The following is a 14,880-nucleotide window of genomic DNA, read 5'->3' as shown; positions in this document are numbered from 1 at the left end:
CATTGTGGCAACAACAAAGATAGAACTCTGATAGTTCTGCTTCAAAAGCAGAGGCAGTTTGCCTGATTGTAATATAGGGCCTATGAGACCCAGTTGATCAGTTCTGATTCCATCTAGCAGAGGGAAGTGATACAGATTTACATTAGCCAGCTCATAATATATTTAATTTCAAAATTGCTCAAAATAAAGGATGTAGGTTTAGCTATTTTAAAATAGTTATCATTTTGATCCTGAGCTTTTGTTCAAATTAACCAGTGACTGAATTAATAGGATTGAATTGAAATGTCAGTGCAGTGTAATTAGCAGGAAGTGTATATACACGAAACTGAATACAAGTGACAAAGGATACTCTGTGCCTCCTGAGATGCCTCTCTAGCTCCCATTTTATTATATATTACAGTGTTTATTACAGTGTTGTTAGCATACTGTGCACCTCACATACATCTTGGGATTAACATACTATGGGCAGAGAGGCACCACCAAAATCAAATGAGTTATGATTTAAATGTTGCTCTCCTAGCTGCATAGAATATGGACAATAAAAGGAGCACTTGTTTTTGGCAAGCTTATGTTGTTCATATGGTTTAGGGGGAGGGAATACAGAATGCAATTATCTGTTTCTCCCTGCATTTCAGTCTGGTTTAGTTAACTGAAAGCCATGAAGAAATGGGATGTTACATCACAAACTTGGCAATACTCCCTCAAGTGTACAATACGTGTATTTAATGTGGGGAGAGCTGGAAGCGCCAACAATTTTTAAAGTTATGAATAGAACCAGTGCTTCCCAGGCTATGACCTCTCTGGCACCCTGAGAAGGACAGAGAAATCCCATCTGCCATCAGCAACCCCACTAGCCAAATAAGGAATGGCATTAACAGGCTCCAAGGGGACAGGGGAATCTTATCAAGTTCTCCTGGACTGCAACACAGAGACACTGGAGGTCAAACGAGCAGAGCGAAAGCAGGAAGCACCCCATAATCCTCCTTCGATGGTAAAGAAGGAAAAGAATTCCACAAGAGCAACAATAACGCTGGTAACCAAATATAGTAAACCTAATAATTATCTGTAATTAGCTGTAGCTCACGAAAGCTTATGCTCAAATAAAGTTGTTAGTCTCTAAGGTGCCACAAGTACTCCTTTTCTTTTTGCGAATACAGACTAACACGGCTGCTACTCTGAAACCTAATAATTATCTGCATTCATATAATGCCTGGCATCCCAGAATCTCAAAGCACTTTACAAACATCAATGAATTAAGCCTCACTACAGTCCTGGGAGACAGGCAGTGTGTCAGCATTATATACCTATAATACTGACTACTTAGCACTTTTCATCTCAAAGTGTTCTACAGAGGTGTGTAACCATTATCTCCCTAACACACACACACACACACACACCTTTATACAACTGGCTGGAGACACCAACACTCTGACCCTCCCCCCTTGTGGGGTTCCACCTGGGCTCCCACTAAAGCCACAGATGGGTACAGTGCGATTTTATAGCCATGCACCCCAAAGATTTCGAGCCCCAGTCAGCTGATATGTGCCAGCCACTGATGTTTTATTGCAGTGTGAACATACCCTTGGGCTCAGGAAGTAGTCTAGGGTCACACAGCTGTGCCACACTTCCTGATACCCAGTCCCAGGGTGTATTCATCAGACCATACTTCTTCAATTTGTAACTAACAAATTACTCTAACTCACAACCAAAGGGCAACTGACTGGGCAAGAATAGGGTGACCAGATAGCAAGTGTGAAAAATCAGGACACTTTTTTTTCTGGAAGGGGTATAGTTGTCTATATAAGACAAAGCCCCAAATATCGGGAAGTCTGGTCACCGTAGGCAATGACAAGATTAAAAACTTTAACTCCAAGCACGTGCGCCTGCCCAGAGTTTAAAGGACATAACTGGCTCAAGGGCAGCATCAGCTATTTCCTCCGTCCCCCTTCGGGGACCTTCTCGTGCCCCGACAGGGGGGCGGGTAAATAAGCGCTTTCCTTCCCCTAACTCCCCACCTGCCTTTAAAGAGCAAAACTGGACTTTGTCAGAGCGAGAAGAGTGGGAGACACCCCTGCAAAGAGACCCAGCCCTGCCCTGCCCCCTTGCGCTGGCCAGTCCCAAACCTCCCAAGAAAGCGTTAAGGAGGGGAGAGGGCGGGGGAGGGATTTTGCTGGCCCAGCTCAGCTGCGCTCTCTCTGGACTAGACAGAAACCCGGCCCGGCCCTGGCACGAGCCCTCCCGCTTCCCCACCCCTCGCCGTACAAAAAGCCGCCCGACAAGTTTCTTGGAACTTTGCCTGCCCTGACGCAAACAATGGTGCAGGGCCCCCATCCTCCCGGGGCAGCCAATAGGCAGCTGGGAGACCCGGTTGCCACCAATCAGAGGGAGCTGGACAGTTCCCCGGTCCTGACTGACCTTCAGCCGGCTGGCGTGGGGGGGGATAAAAGAGCCCAGAGGCGGCAGCGGAGGTTTGGCTGCCGCAGCTGCCGCCCCTCCCGCCTTAGAGCCAGGCAGACACGGCGGGGACCCGGCGCGGCCCGAGCCAAGCGGGAGGCAGCGCGAGCCCCACGGGGAGCTGGCCCCGGGAGCGGCCGCCGTGGCCGAGGGCTCCCGCGAAGCGCCCCCCCCGGCTCATTCAGTGAAGCCGCAGCAGCGCCTGGAAGCCGGGGCTCGGCAGCGGCCCGGCCAAGCCGCAGAGCGGGCGCAGAGAGAAGCCTCCCCGCCCCCGGCTGGGCGCCGCTGCCCCGCGAGCAGCCAGAGGTGAGCGCCGAGCCACGGCTCTCCTCCGGCGCCTGCTGCCTGGGCTCGCCCGGCCGCCGCGCCGCCCCCTGCCCCGTGCCGGTCTCCCCGGCCGGGAGCGCCGGGCTCGGCCGGGGTGCCCGGGAGGAGGGACCTGAGGCGAGGAGGGGAGATTCCGGGGAGGCTGAAGGGAGAAGATGGAGACTCGGGGAGGGAGCGGGAGGGACGGGGCAGGAGAAGGGGCTGGGCTGGGAGGGCGGGTGAGGGCACAGGGGCCGAGAGAGGAGACGCGGGGACAGGGAGAGGCAGCTTGGGGGTGGGACAGAATCGAAGCTGGGCGAGTGGGGGGAGGGTTGGGGACGGGGCACAGGGAGCTGGGCAACGGGGGGTGAGATTTGGGAACAGGGAGCTGGGTTACGGGGGTGAGTGGGGGGAGGGTTGGGGACCAGGCACAGGGAGCTGGGTCACGGGGGTGAGTGGGGGGACATTTGGGGATGGGGCACAGGGAGCTGGGTTATGGGGGTGAAATTTGGGGATGGGGCACAGGGAGCTGGGTTACAGGGGTGAGTGGGGGGAGGGTTGGGGACCGGGCACAGGGAGCTGGGTTATGGGGGTGAGATTTGGGGATGGGACACAGGGAGCTGGGTTACAGGGGTGAGTGGGGGGAGGGTTGGGGACTGGGCACAGGGAGCTGGGTTATGGGGGTGAGTGGGGGGACATTTGGGGATGGGGCACAGGGAGCTGGGTTATGGGGGTGAGATTTGGGGATGGGACACAGGGAGCTGGGTTATGGGGGTGAGTGGGGGGAGGGTTGGGGACAGGGCACAGGGAGCTGGGTTACGAGGGTGAGTGGGGGGACATTTGAGGATGGGGAACAGGGAGCTGCGTTATGGGGGTCAGTGGAGGAGATTTGGGGACAGGGCACAGGGAGCTGGTCACAGGGGTGAATAGGGAGATTTGGGGGGTGGGGAACAGGGAGCCGGGTTACGGGCGTGAAATTTGGGGACAGGGAGCTAGGTTATGGGCGTGAGATTGGGGGGTGGGGCACAGGGAGCTGGAGTGCATAGGGGGAGATTGGGGAGGGTGGGGAACAGGGAGCTGGGTTACAGGGCTGAGATTTGGGGATGGGACACAGGGAGCTGGGTTACTGGGGTGAATGGGGGGATATTTGGGGATGGGGAACAGTTGAGTTAGGAAGACTGAGACTTTATAAAATTATAAGTTATATTCGCCTCTGATGGGCTGAAATTTCTCAGTCAGATTTATCAGCATATTGCATTTGAAAAAAGCTTGAATCCTCTGAAGCTGGTAATTTCTTGTTAAATTAGATTTGTTTGCTTGTGTTTCCAGCTCTGGAGTTCCTATCTTAGCCTTGCTTTGTTTGCCTATAATTCAGACAAAGGCGAGGCGGGTTAGTGCATCTCTACCATTTTGTATATTATTGAAAATATGTGCCCTCCTGAGCCAAAAATGTACAAAGCTAGAGGAACCCCAGAACAGTTCTTTTCCACTTAGTACCTTTGTCAGGATGGCAAAACATAAGCCTTGTTTACAAGGAAAGGCACCATCTTAGTCTCTTGGTTGCCAAAGTGAATCATTTGACACATGCCCTACCAGCTTGAAGATTGCCTCAAGGCTGTTTAAACAGGACAGTGACTGTGAGGAGACCTCTGTGGCCTTGGGAAAGAACATTTCAGTTTGGACCAGATTGGTCAGTTCAGCAAACTGAACTATCAATCTGAATCAGCCTTGCCCTCCACATAAAAGTTAGAAATTAACTGTGATTAAAAGCACAACCAGAGTTGCGGGGAAAAAAGAACAGGGCTTTGCTGGGGAGAGGTATGTGTGTTACTGTGCTGTCCCCAGGTTCACTGGGGAAGGGGGAGTGACTGACTGACTAGCAATCATTAAATTGTGTTTTTGGTTTGTTTTTTTGGGAAGTGTTTCTGTAGGTCTTGGACCTAATGAGGCATTTTGACAACAAAGTGGGGAAAAGCCCCTCCTGAAACCCAAGCTCAGCGATGCCCTGGAACGTCAAATGGCTGAACAGCTACAGCAGCCACAATTCCCAGTCCCAAAAGCAATGTAAGAAATCCTCCTTTGCCTTTTACCAGGCAGTGAGGGACTTGGTGCCTGTGTGGCTTCTGGAGGACATAAGGACAATGGAGGCCTTTCACTGGGAAGAAGGAGGAAAGGTGAGCACCTATTCTCCCTCTGAGGCTCTTCTCTATGCCCTGGTGCACAACCACCAACCTTACGCTCAGTACCTACTGAGTAAATTTCCTCAGAGTGCCCTGGCCATACCCAGCCAAAACTTCAGCTGCTGCCAGTCATCAGCTCCTCACCTGGCCATGGCAGTTCGCTACAACCGCACCCACATCCTCTTCAGAATACTGAAAGCCATCAGAGGCTTTCCAGAGAAAGAGAGAGCCAGCTACTTGGACCGCAGGGGATGCAGTCGCGTGGAAGGCAGCAAAACTGTCTTGCACGTGGCCTGTGAACTGTTGAGACCTGAATGTTTGCTTCTATTGCTGGGTCATGGGGCATCGCCCTGCTTACGTGATTGCACTGGGAATACCCCCTTGGACATCTTGCTCCAGCAGATTTCTCAGACCCCTGCGGTTAACATGCGCACCAAGTTCCTCTTGCTGGACTCCCTTTTCCTCTTCATGCCTCAGGAACTCCAATTTTCAATGAAACAGCAACTGCTGGACAATCATCAACACTGGCAGGACCTTTTGGGAGAGAACAGATTCCAGTGGCTGGCAGGTTTAGCTCCTACATCTCTGTTCATCACAGCTATGCGTGTCTTAATCAGGAGCATTTCACCTGAACAATTCCCAGAGGCACTGGAAAATCTGCCTTTGCCACAGTTTCTGAAGCCTTTAGACTTGAAATTGAAGAGCTAGGGGATGTGCCCAAGAACCTCCAGCTTGTGTGGTTTCAGTATAAAGAGCTGTTAATGCAGAAGTGGGGCAATGCTCTTGTTTTAATTAGTACATGTTTTTAAAAGGATTGTATCTGGCACTTTACATATCTTTTTATTTAAAGATCATTGTGGTGAGTAATTTTCACACCACTTTTTATAAAAGTATTCTATGGTATGTGTAACTTAGGATTCATGGGTGTATATATCTGTAAATAGGTATAAATAGACCAGTGGCAGATATGACTGAAATGGAAATCTAGCAATTTTAAGTTCTGAAGTGACACATCCATGTGAGAGTGGTAGAGATAGGCCCTTTGGTTTTGTCCTACCTTTCATTTAACCATGGCACAATTCTGGAACAAAATAATTTATTTTTACAAGTATCATAGTTGTCATGGAAGAATACATACACACACACACACACACACACATATTAAGGAACAGGTGAAAAATTCTTGATCTTATACAAAAACCAAGGTATTTTTAAAATAATCTAACTAAATTAGGATGGCAGGAATATACATCTGAACAAAAATGGCCATGTGTATGAAAACTGGATTATTTTCCCATAATGTTCTGTGTTCCTTTTGTCCTTCAGTGAAATCAGAGGGGCCTAGTTGTCATTTCCTCTTTTTACTGTGGAGAGAATGGAAGGAGCAGAAAACATGCTCTCTTTGGCCAAGTTTCGGTTAGAGGGAGGAAGGGGGTAATATACATCATGGTTTCATCCTCCGTCAGTCCTACAGAAGCCCCTTCACGTGAACACTATATGTTTGAAGTGCTATCATCTTTGGGGAGTGGCTAGGAAAAGAAGGAGCAGAGCTGGGCAGAGCCATTCTCCTTACTATTGTCCTCCTGCAAACCCACAGGGACTTTTTTGTGCAAACTGATGTCTGTATTCTGTCATGTGGATTCTTCTTTGTTGTCATTCCCCATCCCTACCCCAAACATGTTGACATAGGTTGTTGAAAAGCCTATGGCATCCTTAGTCCCTGTGAGTATTTAGGGGGTAGCTTGGATGCACTGGACCTCCACCTGAATATCTTGACCCTCAGTGGATGACCAGAGATCCATGAAATATTCCCAGAGATTCTCCAGGCATCTCTGCACTGGGAGGGCTATGCCCTTGTTTGCTCTGCAAGGAGCAAACCTTGCCTTTCCCCACCAGTCATTGTAATCTTCATGGCTTCCACAGAGTTTTCCACCTACCTTTGGCCCTACAGTGGGAGGGCATTAGCTGAGCTGTAGGGTGTTTTTGCACTAAGACCCTTGCCATGGAGTCAGTTATTGCATTAGAGATTTCGGCTTCCTAGCTCCCTACAGGGTGAGCACGGAGCAGAAGTGAAAAGCCCTAGTTTGAAACATAAATCCCTTTGATCATGAACAAGTTTCATGGGAAAAACTATGAAAAACACAGAGCAAGCAACTGTAAATTGTTCACAGTTCAGCTGAATAGATTCTAGAGAGTTTATCCAGTGTGGAACTCTCCTCTTTTAAAAACATACAGTTCTACTGGATATATGATAAAATAGGAAATATTAGAGGGTTGATATGCTTCAGAATTTTGAGATACAACAGAGGAAAAAAATAGCTTGTTTTATGCTGAGGTAATGCCTTCCAGAAAAAAAACCAAGAGGGTGATTGCTCAAGCTAATTAACACAGGAAATGCAGATCCCTTGCTGGAAGGGGGGTCTTGAAGTAACCAAAATATGCAGTCTTTGATCCTTGAGACCCCCCCCCCCATTGCCTCAGGGATAACAAAATACAGCCCTGTAGTAGAATTCACTGAACTGCTCAAAGTCAAGAATGCCTCTCACAGCAGTATAAAAACCTATATTACTGGATTCTTCATGCAACTATATCTTTCCCATTATTCCAGGAGCACTGCTGTATAAGTTTATTGCATAAATAAACTAGAAGATAAAGCAATCAGTTTTAACTGTGCTGACACCGATCCTTTGCTGCCCACTCCATGCACACACAAAAAACTAGCCTTCATAACCATGTATCATAGGGATAATATACCATGGGCTGGGGAAATATAGGGTTTTGAAAGGATGCTTGGAAGTAAAGAACTGATTATTTTAGCACGTTTTCTGTTCCACCCAAAGGTGTTTACTGATGAAACACAGCAGAATTTGAGTGGTTTGTGCTCTCAGCAGAGCCTGTACATGCAGGCAACAGCCTCATTCTGCAAGGTTATTGTATTAAAAAACTAGACTATTCTCTTTCCTCTCACATCTGCTTTTCCTGCTCCCCCAGCCCTCTTGAATGGTGCAGTTGCCACTTTCCACAGCAATTACTCACTGCAATGCTAGCATGAAACTTTTACTCACCTCCCTCAGCAAGAAGAGAGGGTGTATTATGCAGAACATTACACATTCCTATTGCTCCTTCCCTAGTGAAAACAAAAGAAGAGATTAACATGAATATATTGTATCATGATCATTTCCCAGACTCCTGTAACCGTGCCTTAGTGGGTCACAACTGAGAATACCAAATTCAGGACAAACTGCTGAGAAATAGGGCAGACACACCCCAAAACTGGTGGTTATTCTCCCATAAGATATACCAAACCAGCAACAAAAGTAAACTTTCACCACTCTGGCTAACAAGGAATCAGACAAATAGTGGATTGGATCTGTTCTTGCAGCATAATTCCTGTATGTCCTATGTGATCTTGCCATGAAGCTCTGGCAAATGTTTGGAACCCAATTAACATCAAGTCAATGTAGATATTAATGTTCTCCACAGTGTAGGTACCTTGGCATTTAGCCATGAAAGCAATATGGTGGTGTGCCTTGGTTTCCCCTCTCATGCAGCATATTAGGTGTGTAATGTTTTTTCTCCTGTGTACAGTTTCAAGAGTGGTTACAGGCAGTAACTGTGAAACATCAGTATTACAAGGTCTTTTAACATAAAGTGTGTTGTCATGTAATGAAACAGTATAACCATAAAGACTTCTAGCACATAGCGAGTTCTTATGTATCACTCCCAACATGTTCAAGAGTTTTTCCAAAAGATCATGCACATTGTACATTCTTACAGTTTTTGGTATCAGCAACACATTAGTCACAAAAGTTAACATTAGCATGAATATTAACATCAAATCTATTACAAGTGTACATTTACAAGCATTTTTGTTATGTCATGCCTTTGGCTCAATACCCTTGGAGTTTTGGCACTTTAGGGTTAACCTGTGGCTTCCATTTGCAGGATTAAGTTTTTCCCTTTCTCTCTGTCCTGTCGGGTCAAATCCTGAGCTCTCTTGCTTAACAGAATTCATTGGCTGGTTAGGTGTGTCCTTTCTGCTAAGAGCTATGGGCAAGTCTTTCGCCTGCCCCCCCCCCACCCCCCTACCCCCCCCCCCCGGTCAGGTAATTTCCATCAACACAGACACTAGCTTGTTTACTAGTTTTCAGATTCTTAACTTTTAACAATTCCTAGGCTGGATTCTGTCTTAAAGAGATACCACTCATTTTCACCAGCATGTTAGACTTAAGGCTCTTTTGTCCTTCCATTACCACCCTCTGCTTCCATAGGGAATCAGATGTCAAGTCTACTAAGAGACTTACAAGACATATCCAAAGTGTCTAGAGATGAGTTTGCCTGCCATCCCCTGTATTCTCGAGAGATCAGCTGAACAACTGTCCTGCTCTGTAGATTCAGCTACACAGTCGTCCCTCTGAACCTGAGACACAAGACTGTTTACTTGAAGAATCAACATGGGGACATTCATGTACCAACAACATTGCCTCCCCAAAACACTGGTCAAGCACAGCCACTTGGTCATCATAGGGCTGTTCAAATTCCCTGACAATTTTCATTCCATATGAAACCTTCTCAAAGTTATCCACACTGGATCTTTCTAAAGCTGGGTCAGTGGATCCATACACATCTGAAAGACTCTGGCAGTTAGGAACTGAAACTACCTCAATCAAATCACTTCCACACTCTTCAGTTACAGCAAACTGCTTGCAAAAACTATCAAGAGGATTCCTCTCCTTTGGAGCTTCTTTAAGCGACCATTCACCTTTACCTTGCTCCACAGAAGCATTGCTCTACTGAGCCACAACCAATTCCTTCTGAAAAAAGAAAAGGAGTACTTGTGGCACCTTAGAGACTAACCAATTTATTTGAGCATAAGCTTTCGTGAGCTACAGCATCCGATGAAGTGATGCTCACAAAAGCTTATGCTCAAATAAATTGGTTAGTCTCTAAGGTGCCACAAGTACTGCTTTTCTTTTTGCGAATACAGACTAACGCGGCTGCTACTCTGAAAAAAATTCCTTCCGAGTTTCACTTACACCCAGAATCATCACTGGCCCTTTAGGAGGATTCTTACACAACCCCCTTTTAGGCAAGCTGCTAGACTCCATAGTTAAAATGTTAGAGGCATTCTCCTCCCCTTTGCAGTCCTTGCTGGCAACATACAGGTTACCAGGCTTAATACACACATGCTTAGGGACCATTCCCTTGTTACAAGTTTTCACGCTGTCAGTGGGTAACACAGTTAAATCACCTTCATACTCTCCTTGTGCCCTGACCATGATATCAACCTGGTTAAACAGAGTTGTCATATCTTTACTCAGCACCACACTAGCAATAGACAAAATAGAAGCACCAGAATTGCCTAGTCCTTGGGACTTTGTTATGACACTAACTGGATGTGAGCTAGTTACAATCTCATTCTCCCTAGCAGACACAAATTTAGGAATACTTCCTTCCTGGGCTTTAGTTAAATCCAGAACCAACTCGGGCAACTGACAAATTGTCAAGTAGCATAAGCAGAGAAGCACTTTCTGTCTGCTCCACAGACAAAGAACTAGAGACACACCCTTTTGCAGCAGACACTGCTATTCTTAACAGACAAAAACTGGAGATATCCTTTCCTTTGTCTCAGCACCCATGGCTGATTTCAGACATATACTTGGAAAGTGGGACAGCTTCCTTAGTAGGCAAGTTGCCACTCCCAACAGATAAACTGCCATTCTCCACATTACAATGAGCAACTTTAAGCAAATCACTTCTACCTTGTTCAGGCTTACTTTCGCAAGCTTCTCTTGCCAAGAATCCATTACCCACAAAAAACTACCCTTTTCGTCCTCAATTAGGGCTTTAACCTGATTTTAATTCAAATTTAATCTGCTCTAGAGAAACATTTTCCTGATCAATGAGTTCTCTCTATGCTTTATCTAATTCCAGATTCACTTCTGAGATATTAGACAGATATTCAGAAACTTCATTCACAAACAGCTTTTTTGCACAAACAGCTATTTTCCACCTTCCCTAGGTTAGAGACACCCTTTCCCTGGCCAGAGCAAAATTGGTTAAATACAGACAACTTCTTAGAGCCATACAACATACCAACATTGTTATAAACTGGACTTCCAAGGTGATACAGTTTCTGCTGTTCTTCCATTGCTTTTTTGATTTGGAGCTTAAGTTTGTCCACTTCTGTCTTAGCTTGCAGCACTTTCATTTGCCTCCTGTATGCTTTTTTGGTTCTTTCTTCAGCTTGCTTAGCTCTCTCTTCAGCTTCTTTTTCCAGCTGGGCCAAGGCTTGCTACTCTTGCATTCGAAGTTCTGCCAGTCTTTGTTCATGTTCAAGACACAGACTCTCTCTCAGGGCTTGCAGTTTGATTGCTTCTGCAGATGCCTTCTGGCTCATGGTCACTGATCTTTAACATTTAAAATTCTCAATATCAAAATTCAAATTTTGAATAGCGTGGGGTTCTGATCCAAAGCTTAACTGACTTGGTTCTGTGGATCCTACCCAGACTACGCCACTGTAACCAGGCCTCTGTGGGTAACAACTGAGAATACCAAATTCAGGGCAAACTGCTGAGAAATAGGGCAGATACACCCCAAAATTGGTGGTTATTCTCCCATAAGATAAACCAAACCAGCAACAAAAGTAAACTTGTTTCACCACACTGGTTAACAAGAAGTCAGAAAAGATATTCCAATCCTTGCATCACCACCAAAAACACTAGGCTTAAAGATAAGGGGTTCTTTAAAACCAATTTCATCCAATAAAAGATTTTTCTGATCCCAAAGGACCAGCCACACACCCAGGTCAATATATAACTCAGATCTTACCCAATAATCATGCTGTTGCCAATCTTTTAGTATCTAAAATCTAAAGGTTTATTTATAAAAAGAAAAAGAAAGATGAGTTAAAATTGGTTAAAAGAATCAAATACATACAATAAATGCACAGTTCTTGGATCAGGCTTGTAGCAGTGATGGAATAAACTGCTAGCTTGTTAAGTCTCTGATTGCTTCCAAATCATTGGAAGGTCCTCAGTCCCTTGAATGCTCCCATCAGTAAAGTTCATAGACCAGAGGTTTGAGCAGGAAAGAGGCAAATGGAGATGTTTCCAGGGCCTTTTATAGCTTCTCTCAAGTGAAGAGAAACCCATTGTTCTCACTGTGGAAAATTACAGGTGACAAGATGGTGTTTGGAGTCACATGGGCAAGTCACATGCCCACGCATGATTTCGCTTAGTCATAGCAAAAGCCATTTCCCACACTCTAGTTGTTCACATGAAAGTCCATCAGCCGTGAATAGGCATCTTCCATGGTCCATTGTGAGTTAAGTGTTCATTGATGGGCCACTTAACCTGACTAGTTTCAGAGTAGCAGCCCTGTTAGTCTGTATTCACAAAAAGAAAAGGAGTACTAGTGGCACCTTAGAGACTAACCAATTTATTTGAGCATAAGCTTTCGTGAGCTACAGCTCACTTCATCAGATGCATCTGATGAAGTGAGCTGTAGCTCACGAAAGCTTATGCTCAAATAAATTGGTTAGTCTCTAAGGTGCCACTAGTACTCCTTTTCTTTTAACCTGACTAGTCCCTTCAAGACATGCAGGCTAAATACCTTGTGGCCGTTACTCCAGGAGCAAACGTATTTGAAATACAGGTATAGAGCCAATTCTTATAACTTCAAATACAATGATACATGCATACAAATAGCGTAATCATATTCAGCAAATCACAACCTTTCCACAGACACCTTACTTGATGTACTTTGTACAAGATTTGTTGCAATTATATAACAGTAATAGCAACAGTGATTCGCATGGTCATATTTTAATCAGATACCGTCACAACTCTTCATTGCTCAACCAAACGCCCATATGGGTCATGTCCATATTCCAGTGTATCCAATGACTGAGACCCGTCAAAATCAGCCCTTTGCTCTGTGATTATGTTTGTAGAATGTAAACAGCTGGGGGAAAATTACTATCCAATGTTACATGAAAAATGGCAATAGTAAAGCATAAATGATGGAACACACTATAAGAAGATAAAGAAAAAAGAGGGAAATTAAAAAGCCTCTCAGTGAACGAATGGACTCAGTAATCCACCATCATTAACTAGGACATGCCACTCATGAGGCTGACCATGCATTGTCATAAAGACAGAATAGTGATCAGAACATTCACAGCTTCCATCATGATCCCAAAAGGGTCAAATTAAGCCCGATGAAGAAGTTTACCTGTTCACTTAGATGCTGTGCAAAGAGGTCTAAGGACAGACCCAACTCCCACGGAAGTCAGTTGGAGTTCTTCTGGTGACTTTACTGGGAGTCAGATCTGGCTCCTGAAAATAAATGGCAAAGGAATCCCTACTTGTGAGACTCTTCCAAATCCTATCAGAATAATCCAGTGTGCTCTAGCAGGCTGTCTTAGAAACATGGATAGCTACAGTCCTGATTCAGCTCCCATTAGCATCAATAGACTCCCATTGATTTCAGTGGGAATTGGATTGGGTCTTAGGTTGAGCCAAATACAAGTGTATGAGATATTACCAGATATAGGCCAGAAAAAAGGAAAATATTTAGCACTTATTAGACTGTGAGTACTTAGGGGCAGGGACTGTGTCTTCCAGTATTTGTGTTGAGCACCGAGCACACTTTGGGCGTTACAATTACAACTACAGCTGTGTCAGTCTCAACTTTAGTTTGACTTGCTCCCACAAGAAATTTAATTTTCACACAATTCCACCACATGCATCAGAAATCTACCCCACCACAGTCTACTAGAAAGTTCCTAATGTGTGAGACGTCCTATATAGCATGTTGTAATAAGCCTGCAAAGGGTTAAAGGTCAAAGTTGCCTCTGAGAGTCCTTGTGTATGGCCCTCTCCCGGGCTGCTGGGTGATTAATTTGGGTAAACATAAAGGCTCCCATCAATGTGTTATTATGGGACTGAAGTCAGGCCCATTCCTGTGGACCTGCTGTTTTTACTCTAAGGTCACTGAGACGTTGTTGCAGCCTGTTGATGTGTCTGTAATACCTAATCTGATAAATGGAGACTTTGGGCAAACTGTATTGTTGTTATATAGTCTGATAACATACTCTAATAGAATTGGATTTTGTTCTTTTAACTGAGTCTAGTGTTTGTAAAAGATGCTGGATTGCCAGCCCTGGGAACAGAAGTCCTCTCTTTATTTACAGGATAATTACAATAGCAGCATGAGGTTTCCTCCCAATGACTTGCCTCAGCCCCACATTGGAGAAGCCTTTTGCAGCGATCAGAATGTGTAGATGGTGTTCAGTCTCCACAGCCTATTCAGCCCTTGGCCTTTCTGTAGAGACTGCCAACAAAAATGTCAATTAGTGCCAGTTGTCTAAAGCAAATGATGACAGTTCTATCAAGTCTCCACAGGACCAGAGGTGCCATGCGAGATTTTACAAGTCTGTTGCAGAGGCCAGGGAAAGCAGATGCACCTAGTCAATTGTAAGACCAGGGTCTTAGGCAACAGGGGATTGAGTAGGAGAAGCCTGGGTACATATTTAAGCAACTCCTTTCAGAGAGGAACAGCAAAAGGATGAGTTACTGCATCTTTGTGAAATGCTTTCAAAAGTATCAAGGGTAGCACACATACCCAGCATTCCAGTTGTAGCCAGTGCCTCCAACAGGTAATTTTGACAAAGGTGGCACACAGGCCATGTACTCAGCATTTAAACAATGCTTTAGATTTCTAAAGAGCTGTACAAACTGACTATCACAGCATCTCTGTATTATTATCTCCATTGATCATCCTGAGAAACTGAGGCACAAACGGCCCTGTTAAATTTGTTTTTAGCCAGGAAGTTTAGCGATGCAAATGTTTGTTACTGATAACCCTGCTGGAGTCAAAAGGAATAGCACTAAAGCGCAGCACAACTAGGGGGCACTTTCCTTTCTTGGTACTGGAG

General features: G+C 45.4%; 1 protein-coding gene across 3 annotated transcripts; it reads left to right on the top strand.

The window, feature by feature from the left end:
* The first annotated feature begins 868 nt into the window (after window positions 1–868).
* ANKRD9 (ankyrin repeat domain 9) lies at window positions 869–5,917 on the top strand. Of its 3 annotated transcripts, none has more exons than XM_043548848.1 (2): window positions 869–989; window positions 4,675–5,917. In XM_043548848.1, the coding sequence occupies exon 2, from the start codon at window positions 4,761–4,763 to the stop codon at window positions 5,646–5,648; it is 888 nt and encodes a 295-aa protein (XP_043404783.1). In that variant the 5' UTR covers window positions 869–989; window positions 4,675–4,760; the 3' UTR covers window positions 5,649–5,917. The 3 variants fall into 3 exon arrangements, with proteins under 3 accessions (XP_043404783.1, XP_037756911.1, XP_043404782.1); XM_037900983.2 differs by lacking the exon at window positions 869–989 and adding an exon at window positions 2,311–2,760 and having other exon boundaries at window positions 4,681–5,917; XM_043548847.1 differs by lacking the exon at window positions 869–989 and adding an exon at window positions 2,311–2,760 and having other exon boundaries at window positions 4,677–5,917.
* Window positions 5,918–14,880: the final 8,963 nt, after the last annotated feature.

Source organism: Chelonia mydas, chromosome 6 (genome assembly GCF_015237465.2).
Source record: "Chelonia mydas isolate rCheMyd1 chromosome 6, rCheMyd1.pri.v2, whole genome shotgun sequence".
NCBI classification, from domain to species: Eukaryota; Metazoa; Chordata; order Testudines; family Cheloniidae; genus Chelonia; species Chelonia mydas.
This window is presented reverse-complemented; position numbering and strand designations above follow the sequence as displayed.